Source organism: Ascaphus truei, chromosome 2 (genome assembly GCF_040206685.1).
Source record: "Ascaphus truei isolate aAscTru1 chromosome 2, aAscTru1.hap1, whole genome shotgun sequence".
Classification (NCBI taxonomy): domain Eukaryota; kingdom Metazoa; phylum Chordata; class Amphibia; order Anura; family Ascaphidae; genus Ascaphus; species Ascaphus truei.
In genome coordinates, this window is record NC_134484.1 from 476313806 (window position 1) to 476335413 (window position 21608).

A 21608-nucleotide genomic window follows, 5' to 3' on the forward strand; every position below is an offset into this window, starting at 1 on the left:
TGTGTGTGTGTGTGTGTGTGCTGTGCCTGTTGGTTGTCTGTGTGTGTGTGTGTTGTGATTGAGTGTTGTGTGTGTTGGTGGTGATTATGTGAGTGTTGGTTGTGACTGTGTGTGTGTAGTGATTGAGTGTGTGCTGTGTTGGTTGTGATTTGAGTGTGTGTTGGTTGTGGGTGTTGTGATTGAATGCAGCGTTGCACAAACTGAGGGGGGGGACGCCCCAGGCGCAAGATTATTTAGGCGGGGCGCGTGCAGCAAAACCCTGGTTGTGCAGGCGAAAAAGATGTGCGCGCGCGGGCGGCCAAATAGAATAGTGCAGGTGGGGCCACGTGATTGGGAGGTACGCGGAGGAGCACGCCCCAGCGCTGTGATGTCAAACGCCCCTCCCTCCGGTGTCTGCCTACAATAGCGCTGTGGTCCTGCTCTCCTCCGCTGGCAACCTGCTTCGCTGCGATCCTCTTCATGTGAGAGGGTAGGCTGCCAATATATCAATCATACTATGAATGTACAGAAATAATAAAAAAAAAGTGTAAACACTTCCCCGCTCGTGCTTGCAAAATTATGCAGGACACCCTGTGCTCATGCTTGGAGAGTTGGTGATGTCACCGCTCTCAGCGGCAGCGTGGACGCAGCCTAATTTTGCAAGAGCGAGCTGTTGAAGTATGTAAGTATTTAGGCTGCGCTTATAGTGCCGGCGACGCAACGTCGCCCGAAAACATGCATTGTCGCCGCCGCGTGCGCTTATAGTAAGCGTGACGTGGCAACGTGATTTTTTGAAGCGGCAATATTTGATTTTTAAGGGGCTGTCGCCTCATGTGACAGCCCCTGAACCAATCAATGGCCTGGTCGCCCCACGCCGCCGCCGCAAAGCGAAATACAACTTTCGCTAGCGGCGACGGGTGATGTCGCGGGCACTATATGTGCGGCCTTAGACATATTTGTATTTACATTGTATACCGTTTAATAAGGGTTTTTTTTCATGGGATTTTGATTACATCAGGCAGGGGGGGCCCGAGAAATTTCATGGATAAAAAAGGGGGGCTCGGCATAAAAAGTTTGCTCACCCCTGGTCTAGGATATAGAGATACGGAGACACACTATCACCCAATCACATCAGGAGGGTGATTAACACGGTTTTGTTTGCCACATATGTTGCCGAGATACTTTGTGTTGCACTGCTTACTTTTTCCTGCATACAGACTGGATGCAGCATAGGAACACAGAGAGCGAATACCTGCTGCTTACTAACATCGGGATGGGGTCTGCGGGCTGCAGTGTTCTTACACTTGTGTAAATAGGCACGTGTTGCTATTTATCATTTTGAAACACGAGATGGATCTATTAATCGCATCACTTATAGTGAAGAACTCCTACTAATACTGTATCTCTATAGTGACCACCACCACACTGTATATACGATCTGCCATAGCGCTGATTCAATCAGTGACTAATGGGTGTGATGTATAGATCTTGAATGTATCTTTATAACTGATAGAAGATTTGAAGTGGATGCATGTCTTTTTTCAACCTCATCTACTATGTAACTATGAAGTGGGAATTAACCCCATGTTTTTTCAATAGAGCTGTTTCATTCGTGCGCCATTTAGGTTTTAATGTTATGTTTTCTAACCAATACTATTAAACAATGTATTGTTTTATACTTGGTGGAGGCCGAGGTGCTTCTAAAAGGGGATTCTCTCTCTCCCATGTTCCACCCAAATACACAGAAAAACCCATTATCGTCACACCTCCCGCCGCAACTGTGAGCAAGGAGAGTTAGATACAAGCCAGCCTCTGCGCCCATACGGGTTCCTCATTTCCCTTGGTGTGATACTTTTGTCTATATCCTCATTACTGGCTGTCTCTTCCCCAGGAATCCTGCACTCTATCTGGCAGTTTGGCTTGCTTTCTGGCTGCCGATCTCTCCCTCTCTGGCTGGCCTCTTGAAACCCTTTCTTGCCCTCTGGCGATCTCATCTTTTTTTGCTGATTTTCTCACACTCTCTCAAACTCCCTCTCTCTCTCTCTCTCTCTCTCTCTCTCTCTTAAACTCTCTCGTTTTCTTTCTAACTATCTCTTAAACTCCCTCTCTCTCTGTCTTGTTTTCTCTCTCTCTCTCTCTCTCTCTCTCTCATCTCTCTCTCTCTCTCTCTCACTCTCTCTCTCTCTCTCTCTCTCTCTCTCTCCTTTCTCTCTCTCTCTCTCTCTCTCTCTCTGTCCTTTCTCTCTCTCTGTCCTTTTCTCTCTCTCTGTCCTTTCTCTCTTTCTCTCCTTCTCTCTCCTTTCTCTCTCTCTCTCTCTCTCTCTCTCTCCTTTCTCTCTCCTTTCTCTCTCCTTTCTCTCTGTCTCTGTCTCTGTCTCTGTCTCTGTCTCTGTCTCTGTCTCTTTCTCTCTCTCTCTCTCTCTCTCTCTCTCTCTCTCTCTCTCTCTCTCTGTGTCTCTCTCTCTCTCTCTCTCTCCTTTCTCTCTCTCTCTCTCTCCTTTCTCTCTCTCTCTCCTTTCTCTCTCTCTCTCCTTTCTCTCTCTCTCTCCTTTCTCTCTCTCCTTTCTCTCTCTCTCCTTTCTCTCTCTCTCTCTCTCTCTCTCTCCTTTCTCTCTCTCTCTCTCTCTCCTTTCTCTCTCTCTCTCTCTCTCTCTCCTTTCTCTCTCTCTCTCTCTCTCTCCTTTCTCTCTCTCTCTCTCTCTCTCCTTTCTCTCTCTCTCTCTCCTTTCTCCCTAGCTGTCTCTTTCCATTTCTCTTTTTCTGGCTGTCTCTCTGTCTGTGTCTCTTTCTCTCTCTCTTTCTCACTCCCAGTGGGGTCTGTCTGTGGTATATTATTATCCTCTTGGTCAGAGGAGCACAATCTTTTCCCCCCTGACGGCTGCCCCCCTCTCTGCATGCGCTCACCTCTTACTTTGGCTCCGGCATTCTGGGCATCGCGTTGCCATGACCCTACGGCGTAATTTGACGCCGTGTTGCCATGGCGACGTCTCCAAAAGCCTTCTGAGCCAAGGTAAGTGAAGTTTACAGAGCCTTCGCTGCTCCCCCGGCATTTCATTTAAGTGCCTTCAGGAAGCGTGCGTGGCCTCTGTAAACCCCGCACCCCCCACAGAGAATCTCACGCCCCCCCCCACCCCCCCCCCCAGTTTGCGCAACCCTGCTCTAGGTCCCTCGACTGTCGGATCTGTGGTGGTGGGCTGTAATGGGGAGCCCTTTCTTCTCCCCACTTTGGTTTGACCCCCGCCAATCACACTCTCGCGTCCCCCCTAAGACTGTCTGGTCTGTGGCAATGGGCTGTAATAGGAGGCGCTCTCTACACCCCACTTCCGAAAACACCCATCAATCACCCCACTGGGCCCCCTGTGACCATCTGGTCAGTGATGATGGCTTGTAATGAGAGGGTCCCACGGACCCCCACTTAAGTACAAGCCCTGTCAGTCACCCTCCCCTGGTGCTTAGTGTGTGTTCGGAGCCTGGAATTTCGTGGCAGATTCCTAAGCTTGTTGGGTCACAGCAGTCTCATGTTGGGTAATCCTCTTCCCAAGATAATTTCCCAGAAACACATTAGAGGGAATATCATCAATTACTCTCACCTCCTACACACCCTGCCCAGTACCACAATCCCAGGTATACCTCTGCCACCAGCAAATCGCGGGGGTCTCCTCCCACCTCCTCCAAATGCAGAGTCCGCCCTGAATGATTTCTTCTAGCTGTACTAGAGTAAGTGAAGCACCTGAGTCCTTGGGTGAGTTTATGCCCCCAAATTTACTGGCAGCAAGAGGGTCACCCCTATTATCCTGCACCCTCAGACACCACATAGGCACCTGGGCATTTTCTGAGGGAAGATCCTCTCCAGGTGCAGTTAGAGGCTTTCTCTTTTCTGGAAAAGGGATCTAAAATTTAAAAAAAAAGCGCAATTCACCGTAGTGTATTATTTAACGTAAAAAAAGTTTCAATCAGCATAAAAAACTTGAGGTATGGAAACTCGCAATCGACCCTAGAATTGTTGCGCATTGTTTCTTTGCCGTCTCCTGGAGTCATCTTGCTTGGACTTGCGTCTGATCCGGTTCACCAGAATTCTGTGTAGTGGTCGTGTCTGACATCACACGCAGCGAAATTGCCAGGCGTGCCGACCGTCTCATCATTCACAGCAATTGAACGTCCGCAGTCATATACGCCTCTCTCACAGGATCAATGAGCAGTTCTATTCTGCTTGGCCGGATTACAGGCACCAAGAATTGTTCCTTCACAGAGGGTAAAACTGAGCCAGAAACCCTATGAGTTTCGTAGCAACCTGCATACTTCATCAAGGGATGGATGTGCAATTTTCCACCGCAGGTCCTTATAAGAGGCAATCAATTAGGTAGCAATCGTTTGAGATAATTGTTGGATCAAATTATTAATCCTCTGATTGGCCCATAAACAATTTCTCCTAGCATATATATCAACCCAATGGTATTGTAGGTGGATAAAAAAAAACTTTAAAAAAGAAAAAATTACAATTGTAAGAATAACCTAACCATAGATAAATAAATAAAACTAGTCAAATGTCCACCTAAAAAAATGAGTGTATATTATATACAGTTGTGTTGAAAAAGAAAGTACCACCCTCTTTGAATTCTATGGTTTTACATATCAGGACATAATAACAATCGTCTGTTCCTTAGCAGGTCTGAAAATTAGGTAAATACAACCTCAGATCAAAAACACATAACATATTACACTTTGTCATGATTTATTTAACAAAAATAAAGCCAAAATGGAGAAGCCATGTGTGTTGTTATGTCCTGATATGTAAAACCATAGAATTCAAAGAGGAGGTGTACTGTCTTTTTCACACAACCGTATGCAATTCTTCTTTTCTGGGCAGGCAGTGCTGATATTACCCCTTCTTTTGGCAGGTAAAACACCAGCGGGCATCCCCGGTATTGTATTGTACTGTATGTCTTTATTTACATAGCGCCATTAATGTACATAGCGCTTCACAGCAGTAATACACGTGGCAATCATATAAATAACAAATACGAATAATGAGTCATGGGAATAAGTGCTTCAGACATAAACGTAACATTTAGGAAGAGTAGTCCCTGCGCCAAGGAGCTTACAATCTAATTGGTATGTAGGAGGAACATTCAGAGACAGTAGGAGGGCATTTTGATAAGTGCTTCTGCAGGGGGCAAAGCTTTATGTATCATGTGTCTAGTAATATCTACGGTGCTACTCATATGCTTCTTTAAGCAAGTGTGTCTTAAGGTGGGTCTTAAAGGTGGATAGAGAGGGTGCTTGTTGGGTATTGAGGGGAAGGGCATTCCAGAGGTGTGTGGCAGTAGGTGAGAGGTTTAAGGCGAAAGAGGGCTTTAGATATAAAGGGGGTAGAGAGAAGACATCCTTGAGCAGAACGCAAGAGCCGGGATGTTGCATAGGGAGAAATTAGGGCTGAGATGTAAGGAGGGGCAGAAGAGTGTAAAGCTTTAAAAGTGAGGAGGAGAATTGCTTGTGTGAGACGGGATTTGATAGAAAGCCAGGAGAGCGATTTCAGCAGGGGAGACGCTGAGACAGATTTAGGAAAGAGCAGAGTGATTCTGACAGCAGCGTTTAAGATAGATTGTAGGGGAGACTGGTGAGACGCAGGAAGGCCGGACAGCAGGAGATTGGTAATCGAGACAGGAGAGAATGAGGGCCTGTGTCAGAGTTTTAGCAGTCAAGCAACAGAGGAACGGGCGTATCTTTGTAATATTGCAGAGGAAAAAACGACAGGTTTTAGAGACGTTTTGAATGTGACAGGAGAATGTGAGAGAGGAGTCGAGTGTGACCCCTATGCAGCGTACTGGGTGAATGATGGTACTTCCAACAGTAATGTGGAAGGAGGAAGTAAGACATTCAGAAACTTTGGTCTGTACAGCAGGTGTAAGGTCAGAGGTTGAAAAGTAAATTTGTGTGTCGTCGGCATAGAGGTGATATTTAAACCCAAGGGAAGTGATTAGGTCACCTAGAGAAAGTGTGTACAGAGAAAAGAGAAGAGGTCACAGGACAGAGCTCTGTGGTACCCCCACAGAGAGATCTATGGAGGAGGTGTTAGCAGAAGAGACACTGAAAGTACGATTGGAGAGGTAAGAGGAGGTCCAGGATAGAGCTTTGTTACGAATACCAAGATTATGGAGAATGTGGAGGAGAAGAGGGTGGTCCACGGTGTCAAATGCTGCAGAGAGGTCGAGTAATATGAGCAGAGTGTAATGACCTCTGTTTTTGGCAGCATGGAGGTCATTAGTTATTTTAGTGAGGGCTGTTTCTGTGGAATGAGCAGTGCGGAAGCCATATTGTAGAGGGTCTTGGAGAGAATGGGTGTTGAGAAAGTGGAGCAAGCGAGAGAATACAAGACGTTCAAGGAGATTAGAGGTAAAAGGCAGGACGTATGAATGCTGTGAGTCACATCACTTTATACAAAGGAATATATTTAATTTCATATCTGGACGATATTTTGATGAGGGACAATTCTAGGGAGCGAAAGGAAAAAATATGATCTCACTCACATATTGTCTCAACCCGGACAACGGATGTGCAGGTTTTTGGGAATTCCCTTTTATACAGCGAAGGTATATTTACCACCAGAAAAAAGGCCACGCCTAGAATATCCTATGACACAGCAGTATAAGTCACTCCTGGGAAAGAGTGGGGGCATCAATAGAAACCATACACTGGGCTCTGTTCCACCTAGGAGAGCTTCAAGCCACCCTCTTGTCAAAATGGAACAAGAACCATCAAGACCTCTCCCATAGAATACCACTTCTACCAGAAACGCTGCGGTCACTGACATGGGGACTGAAGAAGCCAGTTTAGTAAAAGGTTGGTTGTTACGCCCGGCAAAGTGGATTCTCTCTACAATCTCCAGATGGGGAGCAAACTGCCAAGAAATATTTGTCTAAAGAGTTTGGACAACAGAGGCAGCAATCTCAAGCAGCATTTTGAACATCGGAGCAATCTTCAAATCTCTTGTGGTATTTTTTTCAACGCTTGCAGGGTCATCAGATCAAGATACAGTACTCTCATTGTCAATATCACAGCAGTGGGATACTTAAAAAACCAATGAGGCAGGAGGAGTGTACAAGCTGCAAGAGAAGTCGCAAAGGTTCTCAGATGGGCAGAGTTAAATATTCCAGCCATCACAGCAATTCATATAGCAAGTCACAGGAGCGTCCAAGACGATTTTCTGAGCAGAAATATGATAGACACAGGAGAGTGGTCGCTAAGTCAGCAAATTTGTGAGCACATTGTGTGGAGATGGGGTCAACCAGCAATACACCTCATGGCAACAGGTCACAATACTAAATGCAATGTCTTCTTTTCCAGACACAGGGACCACCTGGCATCAGCAGTAGACATTCTTACCAGAAAGTGGCACTTTCTGTTGGTCTATGTCTTCCCAATAATTCCTCTAATTCAGAGGACATTGCAGAACTTCCAAGCCGCTTGTTTAAATGCCATACTCATTGCCCCAGAGTGGCCAAGAAGAGCCTCGTGCACAGAGCTACAAGAAATGTCAATGGCACTCAGGGCCTTCTCACGCAGTGTGTTGAGGCAGAACGGCTTTCGGACTTTCCCTTATATCTTGCGCTGACATGGAGAGAAAACGGAAATTGTATTCACAGATACATTATATTCTCCTAATCCCTCCATGGCAGCGAATGCCTAATTCCCACCTCTATCTTTTGTTATGAGCAGACTTTGCAGAACATTTATTTTGTCTTGTTCATAATTAGCCTGGAGATATTTGGGTGCACATGTATATAGTACAGCTCTTCTAGAGGTTCAACTGACCTGAATCAGGCACAGGAGGGGCTTATAAGGGTGTGAGCAGGTCAGAAGTCTGTTTCCTACCTTGAGATGGGCAGAGCCTATTCCCTCATGTCATGTGCTGACATTGAGGGATCAGGGGAAAATAAATCATCAGTGAGTAAAAAGTCAGTGTTTCCCCAGGCACTCCTTTATATAAGTTATATCCGGTTACAATGGGCAGGGATTACCTCTCCAAAGGGGCTTCCCTGTGTGACTCGTATACTCCTAGAATATGAAGGTAAATGAGGAGGACACAACGGACTTGCAGCCAGTTTTATTAATGTGAAGGAAACCAACGATTTGGCTGGACACAGCAGCCTTTATCAAAATGTATCCCTCGCCTTGTTCTGTGGCATTGCAGGATGTTCCTGCCTGGTACAAAGGAGCTGAATGTGAGAAACTGGAGGTGACTGAGAAAAAAAGAATGAGGGTGTAAGGGATCAAACCCCCCTATTTAATATGGTGAGAAGTGGGTTCAGGTGAGGGGAAGTTACTGCACTGTTTCCTCTGCATTACTCACTTCTCTCCGTATGAAATAGGAAAGTGAGACTGTGTCAGTATGGAGCAGAACTGCTGGACCTGAGAGAGTATCGGGAGCGTTTATCAAAGTCTCTCTGATGTATCTGCTTTTTATTCATACTATAGAACAGTACAGTATGTTACTATGTTACACTGAGAGCACATTGCTGGTCTTTTGGCTGTTTATCTCCGACTCGCTTTATACGGTTTGTTTTACTAGATGGTTATGTTGTGACACAATCCTGATCCATTGATGTATTTTGCAGTGTTTGACATGAAGTTCCTGTGTGAGGATGGACCATATGTTTCTTCTCTGTCTCCTTTGGGGTTAATAATCTTAGGTTTGAAAGCTCCTACTAAATGCTGTATATTTGTCCAATAAAACAGATCATTCCAATTCTGTTTTCTCTTTTATACAGGCACAGCTGTCATCCAACACACACAGATCAAGGAACCTCTGGCAGCACCTCCAGTGCAGCACTGCCCACTGCCAGCACCTCCAGAGCAACACTGCCCACTGCCAGCCCCTCCAGAGCAGCACTGCCCACTGCCAGCACCTCCAGAGCAGCACTGCCCACTACCAGCACCTCCAGAGCAGCACTGCCCACTACCGGCACCTCCAGAGCAGCACTGCCCACTGCCAGCACCTCCAGAGCAGCACTGCCCACTGCCAGCACCTCCAGAGCAGAACTGCCCACTGCCAGCACCTCCAGAGCAGCACTGCCCACTGCCAGCATGGATCCACACTTGTTAAGTGAGTAGAGAAGATATTTTGGTGACTTTGAAATCTGCAAGGAGAGAATATCTGGTAATTTTGCAGTTATGTGAGTCAGACACCCAAACTAATCTTTAAATATTTTCTTATAGAACATAAGAAGATAATATATCTTCAGCTCTGTCATTTTCTTATAGATCCAGCAGTAGGTTAGATATATCAATCTCTTTAAGTCATTTTCTGCCAGAAGGGCTAGTAATACATTTCTTTACAAGAGGTATTATATTATACCAATATCAGAGGAGGTGAAATCACAAGAAGCGCCCCCACTCCCAGCTTTACAGGATGGATTTTCCTTTTCTTTTTTCCAGGTTTCCCAGTGGTTGTACCGGAGAGAATAGAGATTAAGTCGGCGAAAGAAGAGGCGAACACTGAGGAACATCTGACCCCAATAAAGAAAGACATAGATGCATTTCCTGTTTGGGGTAAGTACCCTTAAATCCTCACTTGTCTTTATTCAGTATGTTTAAAACATGGACTGAAATGTCTGCAATATTTTAAGAAATAATATTAAATTACAATATAGAGATAGGGTGCATGCGCGACGGGTTCAGGAATGGCAGCTTAGTATGAGAGCTCTACCAGCTCCCAACGCAATATCATAAAAAATCAATAAAATACCCAACTAAACACACCGAGAAGTATACCCCATAGAACGGCTAAGCGGCTGCGATGCCAACAACGCGTGCAAACACACAAAAGACAGAGAAAGTCTATTGATCTACGATCCTATTTTTGGAGTACAGACCAGGCAAAGAACAGAGAGGAGGCAGCAATGTCGCCGGGTGGGATCTCCGACACAGACTCCACGCAGGACAGAGGAGAGTGTGAGGAAGAGGCGGAGATGCAGCCGGTCTTAAGAAAAGACATGTCAAAATTCCTAATTGATATTAAGGATTTTTTTCGTAACGAGATGGAGGGGCTGAGAAAAGACATTCAGGGCATAGGAGAGCGCACAAATGAGCTGGAGCAAAAAATGGACATCTCAGTGGAGTGCCATAAACACACAGGGCACGAGATCTCACAAATAAAAAAACGATTGACAGAGCTTTAGGACAAACAAGAAGACGGAGAAAATAGGGACAGGAGGAATAACATACGATTAAGAGGCGTACCTGAAGAGATCCTGGATGTTGAAGAATTTGTGTGCAGGTGGATGGAGTCCTTGCTGCCGGATAAATCCCCTGAGGAGTTCCAGCTGGACCGATGTCATCGTGCCCTGAGGTCCAAGCCCCTTCCCAGCAACCCCCCAAGGGATGTGATCCTGCGAATACATTGTTTTAAAATTAAAGATGAACTGTGCAAAATCACGCGGGCGTCTTCTAATATACAATTTCACGGCATACGCATGTCTGTGTTTCAGGACATCTCCCCTACCACACTGAACAAACGTCGGACCCTCCAGCCCCTGACCAAGATCTTGAGGGACAAGGGAATAAAGTATCGTTGGGTCTTCCCGTTTGGATTACTTGTGATTAAAGAGGGCAGAGCTCATACCCTCAGTCAATTGGAGGAGGGAGCCGAATTCTTGTTGAAACTCGGAGTGAAAGAAACACTACCTCTGCAGACTGGGAAGCGCCCAGTAATGGAAGCAGTATGGAAAAGGGTCAGCAGCACGGCGGAGAAAAGAAAGGATAAAAATAAAACATGAGGTCGGACGGGTTGCATGTCTGCCACACGCTGTTACCCCTTTAAAAGACTCCTTGCGCCCTCGACGCGACTGCTGGAAAGTCCTTAAAGGGGAAGTTTCAAGAACTGTGCTTTGGTTTATTCGTTATAAAAATCAACAAGAAAGTTATAAAGTTGTAAAAGTTTACACGGTTCCAAGTGGATAGATGTTGCAAGCTAACTACCTGAGAGAGCTAAAGCTGGTCCGGCACGACCAAAAATGGAAAATCTGTGCCCTGCCACGCTGCTATCATCATGGAGGGAAGATGGCGTCCAAAGAGACAAACTGATGATGGCGGGTGCAGAAGCGGGAAAACTACGTGGGCAAAAAAATGGCGGTGAGGAAAAGAGCGCGAACATACTGCTGTCGAGCTCCGTCGGAGGAGGCGGAGTGACAGGAGGAGGAGCCAAGAGAGGAGAGGAGGAGGGAGGCGGCAAGACTCACCCAAGGCGGCAGTGAGAGGAAGTGACGTCAGGGACGGTGGACAGATACACAGTGATGACGTGCGCGGAAGTCGCTCCCGGAAGTTAAGCGGGGCGAGGGGGTGGGGCAGGCTCGAGGCAGGGGTACGCGAACTCCGCTGCTGACAGCCCTGCAGGGATGGCACTCGGGGGGGCGGGGGGGGGAGACGAGGCTGCTGCAGCATGACGCGAGCAGAGACAAGCACGCTCTGGACATAGAGTGAGTTGAAAGCGGGACAATTTGCAGCGGGTCATCTCAGATAGGTTAGAAGGTGGAGGAGATCGGGGAGGGATAGTAAGAGGGAAGGGGGAGGAGGGGGTGTGCAGAGTAGATAAAGGAAGGGAAAAAGAGAAGCAAGCTTTTGGAGCAGCAGCGGTCAGGGGATTTAATAGGATAGGAAGGTGGGGAGGCGGGATGCTTATTTGGTGCATAATGGACCTCAGAGAAAAAAGGTACCGGGAATAGGTTATAGGAGAGAAAAAGCTACATAGATACAAAATTGGCCTAATTGGGAGAGTTGGGTGTTATAACATAGATATAAAGTTAAAATATGTGATTTTAGTTTCATATAAGATAATGGATGGGAGTGCCGGGAGGGGGGCGGGAGCCCAGACACCCTGGCAGTAGGCATGTGCCATGGCCCCACGGGACCTAGAACACCGGGGTCAGTGGGGGAAGTCCCGGGGAATGTGGGACTCCTGGGGAATCGGCGCCTTTGGTCCTTGATAAGAGGGTCTCGGGAAAAGGCATGGTGTCCCCGGGCGCAAGAGCTCAGATCCGGACGGATTGAAGAGAGCTCCACACAGTTGTTGTTTGATTTGTTAGTTGCATTTTATGTTGTCTTGTTTCCCCGGTCTGTCTGTGTGAGTGTCCCCATCCCTTTTGCCCTGACCCCCCATACATACCGCCCCCTGGATCGGTTCGAGGAAGACGGAGAGGAGGTGTGCCGGCTGCGGACCTTGTGGGTACTCCTGAAAAGAAAACAGCGTGGGTAAGCAAGCCTACACAAACAATACAATGGCTGTAAATTGGGTGTCACAGAATGTGAAGGGCTTCAATAGTCCACAGAAAAGGAGAATAGCCTTCGCAGAATATAAGAGAAAAAAAACAGATGTGTTGTTTATACAGGAAACTCATTTTAGTGTCGGGAATAACCCTAGGTTCTTGGATAGCCACTTCCGCCAGTTCTATCTAGCGTCCGTTAAGGAGAGAAGAAAAGGTGTAGCGATACTGTTCCACAACAGCTTCCCATTTCAAGTAGATAAAATTAAAAGGGATGCGGAAGGAAGATTTCTTATCCTGACAGGGAAGGTTCATAGCAGTAAGTTAACCCTTGCATCAGACTACGCCAGGCCTGCACAACTCGTAAAGTGCGAAGGGCCGAACTGCTCCAAGGAAAAAAAAATTGGGCTGCACGGGTAAAATCACCATCATCATCATCATCATCTCTCCTCCAGCACCTATCGTCATCATATCTCCCCCAGCACCCCTCATCATCATCCTCATATCTACCCCAGCACCCTTCATCATCATCCTCATATCTCCCCCAGAACCCAACACTATCAACCTTTGCGATACCCCCATCTATCTCTCATACCCCCATCTCACCCCCTCACCCAGACACATAATACCCCCCCTCCACATCAAACACACAATACCCCCCTGCACACCACACACATCCCACCCCCCCTGCACTTCACATCCCTCTCCACCTTGCAGCTCACATCCCTCTCCCCCTTGCAGCTCACATCCCTCTCCCTCCTTGCAGCTCACATCCCTCTCCCCCCTTGCAGCTCACATCCCTCTCCCCCCTTGCAGCTCACATCCCTCTCCCCCTTGCAGCTCCCATCCCTCTCCCCCTTGCAGCTCTCATCCCTCTCCCCCCTTGCAGCTCCCATCTCTCTTCCCCCTTGCACCTCACACCGCTCTCCCCCCTTGCACCTCACATCACTCTCCCCCCTGCACCTCACAACACTCTACCCCCCTGCACCTCACATCACTCTACCCCCTGCACCTCACATCACTCTCCCCCCTTGCACCTCACATCACTCTCCCCCCTTGCACCTCACATCACTCTCCCCCTTGTGTGAATGACGGTGGGTGGGTGGGAGACAGTGACTGGGTGGGAGACAGTGACTGGGTGAGAGACAGTGACTGGGTGGGAGACAGTGACTGGGTGGGAGACAGTGACTGGGTGGGAGACAGTGACTGGGTGGGAGACAATGACTGGGTGGGTGGGAGACAGTGACTGGGTGGGTGGGAGACAGTGACTGGGTGGGTGGGAGACAGTGACTGGGTGGGTGGGAGACAGTGACTGGGTGGGTGGCAGACAGTGACTGGGTGGGTGGGAGACAGTGACTGGGTGGGTGGGAGACAGTGACTGGGTGGGTGGGAGACAGTGATTGGGTGGGTGGGAGACAGTGATTGGGTGGGTGGGAGACAGTGACTGGGTGGGTGGGAGACAGTGACTGGGTGGGTGGGAGACAGTGACTAACAGTGACTGGGTGGGAGACAGTGACTGGGTGACAGTGACTGGGTGACAGGGTGACTGTGACTGGGTGGGAGACAGTGACTGGGTGGGTGGGTGACAGTGACTGGGTGGGTGGGAGACAGTGACTCGGTAGGTGGGTGACAGTGACTGGGTGGGTGGGTGGGTGACAGTGACTGGGTGGGAGACAGTGACTGGGTGGGAGACAGTGACTGGGTGGGAGACAGTGACTGGGTGGGAGACAGTGACTGGGTGGGAGACAGTGACTGGGTGGGTGACAGGGTGACAGTGACTGGGTGGGTGGAAGACAGTGACTGGGTGGGTGACAGGGTGACAGTGACTGGGTGGGTGACAGGGTGACAGTGACTGGATGGGTGACAGGGTGACAGTGACTGGGTGGGTGGGAGACAGTGACTCGGTGGGTGGGTGACAGTGACTGGGTGGGTGGGTGACATTGACTGGGTGGGAGACAAACAGTGACTGGGTGAGTGTGTGACAGTGACTGGGTGGGTGGGAGACAGTGACTGGGTGGGAGACAGTGACTGGGTGGGAGACAGTGACTGGGTGGGAGACAGTGACTGGGTGGGAGACAGTGACTGGGTGGGAGACAGTGACTGGGTGGGAGACAGTGACTGGGTGGGAGACAGTGACTGGGTGGGAGACAGTGACTGGGTGGGAGACAGTGACTGGGTGGGAGACAGTGACTGGGTGGGTGACAGTGACTGGGTGGGTGGGTGACAGTGACTGGGTGGGAGACAGTGACTGGGTGGGTGGGAGACAGTGACTGGGTGGGAGACAGTGACTGGGAGGGAGACAGTGACTGGGTGGGTGACAGGGTGACAGTGACTGGGTGGGTGGAAGACAGTGACTGGGTGGGTGACAGGGTGACAGTGACTGGGTGGGTGACAGGGTGACAGTGACTGGATGGGTGACAGGGTGACAGTGACTGGATGGGTGACAGGGTGACAGTGACTGGGTGACAGTGACTGGGTGGGTGGGAGACAGTGACTCGGTGGGTGGGTGACAGTGACTGGGTGTGAGACTAACAGTGACTGGGTGAGTGTGTGACAGTGACTGGGTGGGTGGGAGACAGTGACTGGGTGGGAGACAGTGACTGGGTGGGAGACAGTGACTGGGTGGGAGACAGTGACTGGGTGGGAGACAGTGACTGGGTGGGAGACAGTGACTGGGTGGGAGACAGTGACTGGGTGGGAGACAGTGACTGGGTGGGAGACAGTGACTGGGTGGGAGACAGTGACTGGGTGGGAGACCGTGACTGGGTGGGAGACAGTGACTGGATGACCGTGACTGGGTGACAGTGACTGGGTGACAGTGACTGGGTGGGTGGGTGACAGTTACTGGGTGGGTGGGAGACAGTGACTGGGTGGGTGGGAGACAGTGACTGGGTGGGTGGGAGACAGTGACTAACAGTGACTGGGTGGGAGACAGTGACTGGGTTGGTGACAGTGACTGGGTGGGTGACAGTGACTGGGTGGGTGACAGTGACTGGGTGGGTGACAGTGACTGGGTGGATGACAGTGACTGGGTGGGTGACAGTGACTGGGTGGATGACAGGGACTGGGTGGGTGGGAGACAATGACTGGGTGGGTGACAGTGACTGGGTGGGAGACAGTGACTGGGTGGGTGACAGTGACTTACCTTGACCGGGTGGGTGCAGGTTGCCGCCGGACGCTTTCCCCTCCTGCCTCCGATATCCCTGCATCAGCTGCCCGGGACGGGAGGTGGGCTTGGGGGCGCGGGTTGGGGGGGGGGGGGAAGGGCACGGGAGGTGAGCTCGTGGGGGGGGGGGCCACGGGAGGTGAGCTCGGGGGGACGCGGGAAGCTGGCTGTGGAGGGAAGCGGTGAGAAGCAGGCCGCAGGAGGAGCTGAATTACTTATTAATTATTACTTCCCCCTCCTCCCCACGTTGGGAGCAGGGGGGGGGGAGCGGGCCCGCAGAGGAGCTGCGTGTTGCTTCCCCCTCCGCCCCACGTTGGGAGCAGGGGGGGGGAGCGGACCCGCAGAGGAGCTGCGTGTTGCTTCCCCCTCCGCCCCACGTTGGGTGCAGGGGGGGGGGGAGCGGACCCGCAGAGGAGCTGCGTGTTGCTTCCCCCTCCATCCCACGTTGTGAGGGGGGGGGGAGCGGGCCCTGCACATGCGCGCCGGGACCGCTTGGAATTGGCGCCATTTTTTTAAACTTTTTTTTTTTTAATTTATTTAATTAATTTGTTGCCCGGCCGGATTCATTGCGGGCCGCACAGAGAGGCCAGGCGGCCCGCATGTTGTGCAGGCCTGGTCTACGCCCCTTGTGAGAATGACCCACAGTTCTTCCGTTCATTCTTTGAACTGTTGAACAAGGTGGCAGAAGGAAGCATAGTGCTCGCAGGAGACTTTAACAAACGGTTGGATCCGAATCTGGATAGAACACAACAGGGACATCAGGACAGGTCTACAGGGGTGGCAGCACTTCGCCAGGGACATAGGGATAATCTACTGGTGGATATATGGAGGGAACTACACCCTGGAGAACGAGGTTACACATTCTACTCACACCCACATGACAGTTACAGTAGGATCGATTACTTTTTTGTATCCAATAGACTGGTCCCCCAGATCTCCTACACAGGAATCCATGATATTTCATGGTCAGATCATGCACCGATTGAGCTGAGGTGCTCTCAAATTAAGCTGGCCAGCCCGGGAGCAAATTGGAAACTCAATGAATCCTTACTTAAGACCCCAGAGGTAGCACAAAAAATTAAGGAGGAGATTGCACAATTCTTCAAGGCAAACACCGGCAGTGTGGATTCCCATGTTACTCTATGGGAGGCTCACAAGGCCACAATGAGAGGGGCTCTGATCAACATAGCAGCAGGCAGGAAAAAAGCAAGGGAGGCTAAAACAAACCAGTTGCGGGAGAAGCTCCATGAACTCTCTATACTGCATGCCCGAACTGGTAGAGAGGAGACATTAAAGGAGTTGAGGGATGTAAGAATAAAACTTAACCTCCTCCTTACTTCCCAGGCTGAAAAGACATTGAGTTGGACAAAGAGGAAATTTTTTCGAAAAATCGAACAAGCCAGATACCATGCTAGCGAGGAAAATTCGCAATAAACAACACAACTACACAATCCACTTGATTAAAACAAGAACGGGAGAAGTGACGGCTAATCCCAAACACATAGTTGAGGAGTTTAGAGCGTATTATGAAAGATTGTATGATGGGCAGAAGGTGAGGCATAACGATAAAACAAGTAAAGCATTAGAGAAATGTTTAGCTGACTCGGGTTTGCCAAAGATAAGGTTGGAGCGAAAGTTCCTAGGAAAAGAGTTCACAGCGGAGGAACTACTAGATGTACTGTAGTTGCAAATCTTAAACCTGCAAAAGCTCCGGGCCCGGACGGATTTTCGAATCTATATTATAAAAAATATATAGGGATTCTGACCCCGCACTTATTAAGGATGTTTAACCATATCCTAGCAGGGGGGTCCTTTTCAGACATGATGCTGCAGGCGTCCATCTCGGTGATTCATAAGCAGGGCAAAGACCCCACCAATTGTCCAAGCTATAGGCCGATCTCATTGATTAACTCGGATATTAAAATTTATTCCAAATTAATGGCCAATAGATTGAGTACAATTCTTCCTAGGCTGATTCACCTGCATCAAGTTGGTTTTATCACAGGCAGGCAAGCGGTCGACAATACTAGGAGACTAGTAGATACCATTGAATATATTAATGCCAATAAGATCCTGGGAATCATATTAAGCTTAGATGCCGAAAAAGCCTTTGACAGAATTGACTGGCCCTACCTAGATGCCACGCTTGCAGCGTTTGGAATGGGGGACACAGTATCTTTGGCAATCAAAGCGCTGTACACCAATCCGACAGCGCGGGTAATCCATCAGGGGTTCCCGTCAGGCTCATTGCAAATTAAAAGTGGTACAAGACAGGGCTGCCCACTCTCCCCCTTGTTGTTCGCCCTCTGCATGGAACCACTAGCAGCTCACATTCGAAGTAATAAAGATATCACAGGAATTCAAATTTGCTCTCAGGAGTACAAGACCGCATTATATGCGGATGATGTAATACTGACATTGTCTAGGCCCCTGGTCTCTCTACCCAACCTCTTTGACCTCCTGGAAAAGTTTTAATACGATCTCAGGGTTTAAGATAAACCAAGCAAAATCGGAGGCCCTGAATCTGAATCTTCCAAAAGACACAGAAAAACTAATAGAGATTAACTTCAATCTGAATTGGCAATCCAAAATGATTAAGTACCTAGGAGTTAATCTCACAAAGGAGGTTAAGTTGTTATATAAGGCAAATTACCCTAAACTCTTGCAATCTTTGAGAAAAGAGCTGAAGGAGTGGGCGACGTATGGTATCTCCTGGATTGGAAGAATTTATAGCGTAAAAATGAACCTTCTCCCCAGACTACTATATCTTTTTCAGACTCTCCCCATTCCTATAGAGAGGGCAGACTTCAGAGACATGCAGGCCCAGATCTTTAAATTTATTTGGAAAAACAAAAAAGCTAGGATACCAGCAAAAACATTAGTGAGGCCCAAAACTGCAGACGGACTGGCGGTACCTTGCTTATTCTCATACTATAGAGCGGCACAATTGACCCAAATTATTCACTGGCACACAGATTCAAAACTACGTAGGTGGGTGGAGCTGGAAAGCGAAATATGTGCCCCACTAGAAATTCAGAATCTGATTTGGTACCCAAAAATTAGATTAAAGCAGATCTCGAGACCGCTGTCCTCAATGATCAACTCATTTGCAGTCTGGGAAGCCACCAAATTTAAATGCGCCCTGACCACGAGGAGCTCACTGATGACCCCACTGTTTGGAAACCCTGACTTTGCTCCAGGGATGGACGAGGGACACTTTTTAATCTGGAAACAGAGTGGGTACGGGAGGTTGAAGGATCTGGAGGGCAGAATCACTATTAAGACATTCACACAGATTCAGTCAGATAAAGGCATTCCGAACACAGAATTCTTTAGATACCTCCAGATTCGGGCATTTTATACCAAACACACTCACCGTCCTAAAGTGACTAATTTCAAAACGCTCTGTGCACGTGGGCACGCACCACGGGGACTTATCTCTAGATTGTATAAAGAAGTGATCGATCCTGGAGAGGGCAACAGACCAAGACTTGACTACATGACACATTGGGAGAGAGATCTGGGAGAAACATTAGAGGACGAGGACTGATCAGGAATATTTGAAGCAGTAGCGAGAACCTCGATCTGCATGACATTGAAGGAGAACTCATATAAAGTTTTAATGAGGTGGTATCTCACCCCAGTTAGGTTATCTAAATTTGTACCAGGTTACTCCCCCTTGTGCCCTAGACAATGTGGAGGGCCTGGGGACCTGTTGCACATGCTGTGGTCATGCCCTCGATTGCGCTCGCACTGGGAACAAATTCAGATTTGTCTAAAGAGGATTTTGGGCCTCGAAATTCCTCTGGATCCCTGGTTATTTCTACTAAACAAACCACTGGAGGAAATTCAACAATATATTATAGAATTAAAAAGGGGGTAATATATCTGCGTACATAAAAAAAGGTTGGTAAAAGGCATGTAGTGTGTATCACACTGTTTACCACTCGGCTGTTAACTGTAGAATCGGGTGCTTGCTTCCCTCTGCTGCTGCAGCTCAGTTGATTCTGGGGCAGGACGTCAGTCTTTTCACTCCCAAGGGGATTTCCCTTCATGCAGCCAGGTTCAGCAGCTGGTACTGGGGCTCGGTGAAATCGCTCCTGCTTCCTGGCCGATATGAAGCTGCTCCTGTACCTCGGCAGGTGTATCCTCTGCACAGAGGTTAAAACGCAGCTTGCTGCTGTCTTCACAGCAGTGGTGGATTCAATAGGGAAGTTTGAACAGTCTTACAGAGTCTCTCACAAGTGTCCAAAACAGCACACAGGATGAAATAAAAACAGGACAGGCCAACACATAGACAAAGGCCAATGTAAGCAGATATAAGGCAATAGAATGTTACATCCAACTAGTTTCGTAGAATTAACTACTGAAGAAGTAGTTAATTCTACGAAACTAGTTGGATGTAACATTCTATTGCCTTATATCTGCTTACATTGGCCTTTGTCTATGTGTTGGCCTGTCCTGTTTTTATTTCATCCTGTGTGCTGTTTTGGACACTTGTGAGAGACTCTGTAAGACTGTTCAAACTTCCCTATTGAATCCACCACTGCTGTGAAGACAGCAGCAAGCTGCGTTTTAACCTCTGTGCAGAGGATACACCTGCCGAGGTACAGGAGCAGCTTCATATCGGCCAGGAAGCAGGAGCGATTTCACCGAGCCCCAGTACCAGCTGCTGAACCTGGCTGCATGAAGGGAAATCCCCTTGGGAGTGAAAAGACTGACGTCCTGCCCCAGAATCAACTGAGCTGCAGCAGCAGAGGGAAGCAAGCACCCGATTCTACAGTTAACAGCCGAGTGGTAAACAGTGTGATACACACTACATGCCTTTTACCAACCTTTTTTTATGTACGCAGATATATTACCCCCTTTTTAATTCTATAATATATTGTTGAATTTGCTTCACTATTTGGCGTTGTGCGCTGTTTTCTTTTGTTTCCATTCTCTTAGTGTGTGTGGGGTGCTGAGCCACCCCTGCGTTTACAGCTGCAGACGCCATTATCCCCAACACGGTTATGTGGCACTTATTATTTAATGTTTAATTATCTCACTGTGGGAGTTGTGGTTTAATTTTTTATACATTTTTTATCACTAAATTGATGGTATAGTCACTGTACTGTATATATTTATACATTTAAACTTTATAGGTAGTTAGGTAGTAGCGCACAGTTTTGTTTTTTGTGTAAACCACTGGAGGGCCTGTCGAGAGCAGGAAATAAATTAGTCACCCATTTTGCGACAGCAATGAGGTGTGAGAAAGCGGCACTGTGGAAACAAAACACGATTCCATCAATAGATAAGATTAGAAACAGAATTTGGTTCGTCTGCCAGATGGAGAAATTGACAAGCTTGGTCAATGACACTGGCTCAAATTTTCAAAAAGTCTGGTTTCCGTGGGTGGCGCAAACCGACATCACGGGGCTGAGCAATGCCACCATCTGGCTGTGATAGTGATAGGTGAGTTCTCCTTCGACGAAGGGCAATAACCATAACACAAGGACGGGCATGACGGGTAGAGACAATTGAGGCCCCGGATCAAGTGGTCAGAAAGGGCGCACGAGGAGCTAGAGAAGTCTGGAGAGGCAGAGGTTCATGGCGGAACCAGTAGCTGTGGCATAGGGGTTCCCCCTTCCCCATCCCCCCCTCCTAATGTGTCTCTCTCCCCCCCTGAGTCCTTGCGTAGTGTGTTTATTTGTGAGTTGATGTAGCAGTACATATAGCAAAAAAGTTGACCCACGTTATAATATGTTTTATAACTGCTGTAGGTCGGAAAAATGAATAAAATACAAAGTTGAAAAAAATGAATAAAATATAGAATTACAAGATACCTGTTCTAATGAAAAAGCACACATGATTTATCTAAACTTATATTGAGCATATTGTTGTTATTGTGGTTTGAACATTGGTAGCTCCAAATTGTTTTCAGGTAAAAGGCTCTCCTCAGCACTCAGAGGGTTAATAACAAAGTCAAATCAATAACTTCACCCCTCCCCCATAGGAATCAGTATAGAGTATTTCTGTATACTGATATCACAAGAAGCGCCTCCACTCCCAGCTTTACATGATGGATTTCCCTTTTCTTATTGCCAGGTTTCCCAGTGGTTGTACCGGAGAGGTTAGAGATTAAGTTGGAGAAGGAAGAGCCGAACACTGAGGAACATCTGACCCCAATAAAGAGTGAAACTGTTCCATTTCCTGTCTCTGGTGAG

General features: G+C 48.2%; 2 protein-coding genes across 3 annotated transcripts in view; both read left to right on the forward strand.

Annotated features, from left to right (window-relative positions):
* LOC142488002 (uncharacterized) overlaps positions 1-21608 on the forward strand; it is a 376604-nt gene that overhangs the window by 47849 nt on the left and 307147 nt on the right. The window lies entirely within an intron of this gene.
* LOC142488004 (uncharacterized) overlaps positions 1-21608 on the forward strand; it is an 84625-nt gene that overhangs the window by 47818 nt on the left and 15199 nt on the right. The window contains exons 2-4 of the mRNA XM_075588308.1: positions 8748-9082; positions 9415-9528; positions 21490-21603. Coding sequence (XP_075444423.1) covers positions 9064-9082; positions 9415-9528; positions 21490-21603 — 247 coding nt within the window. The 5' untranslated portion in view covers positions 8748-9063. The remainder of the gene's footprint in view (positions 1-8747; positions 9083-9414; positions 9529-21489; positions 21604-21608) is intronic.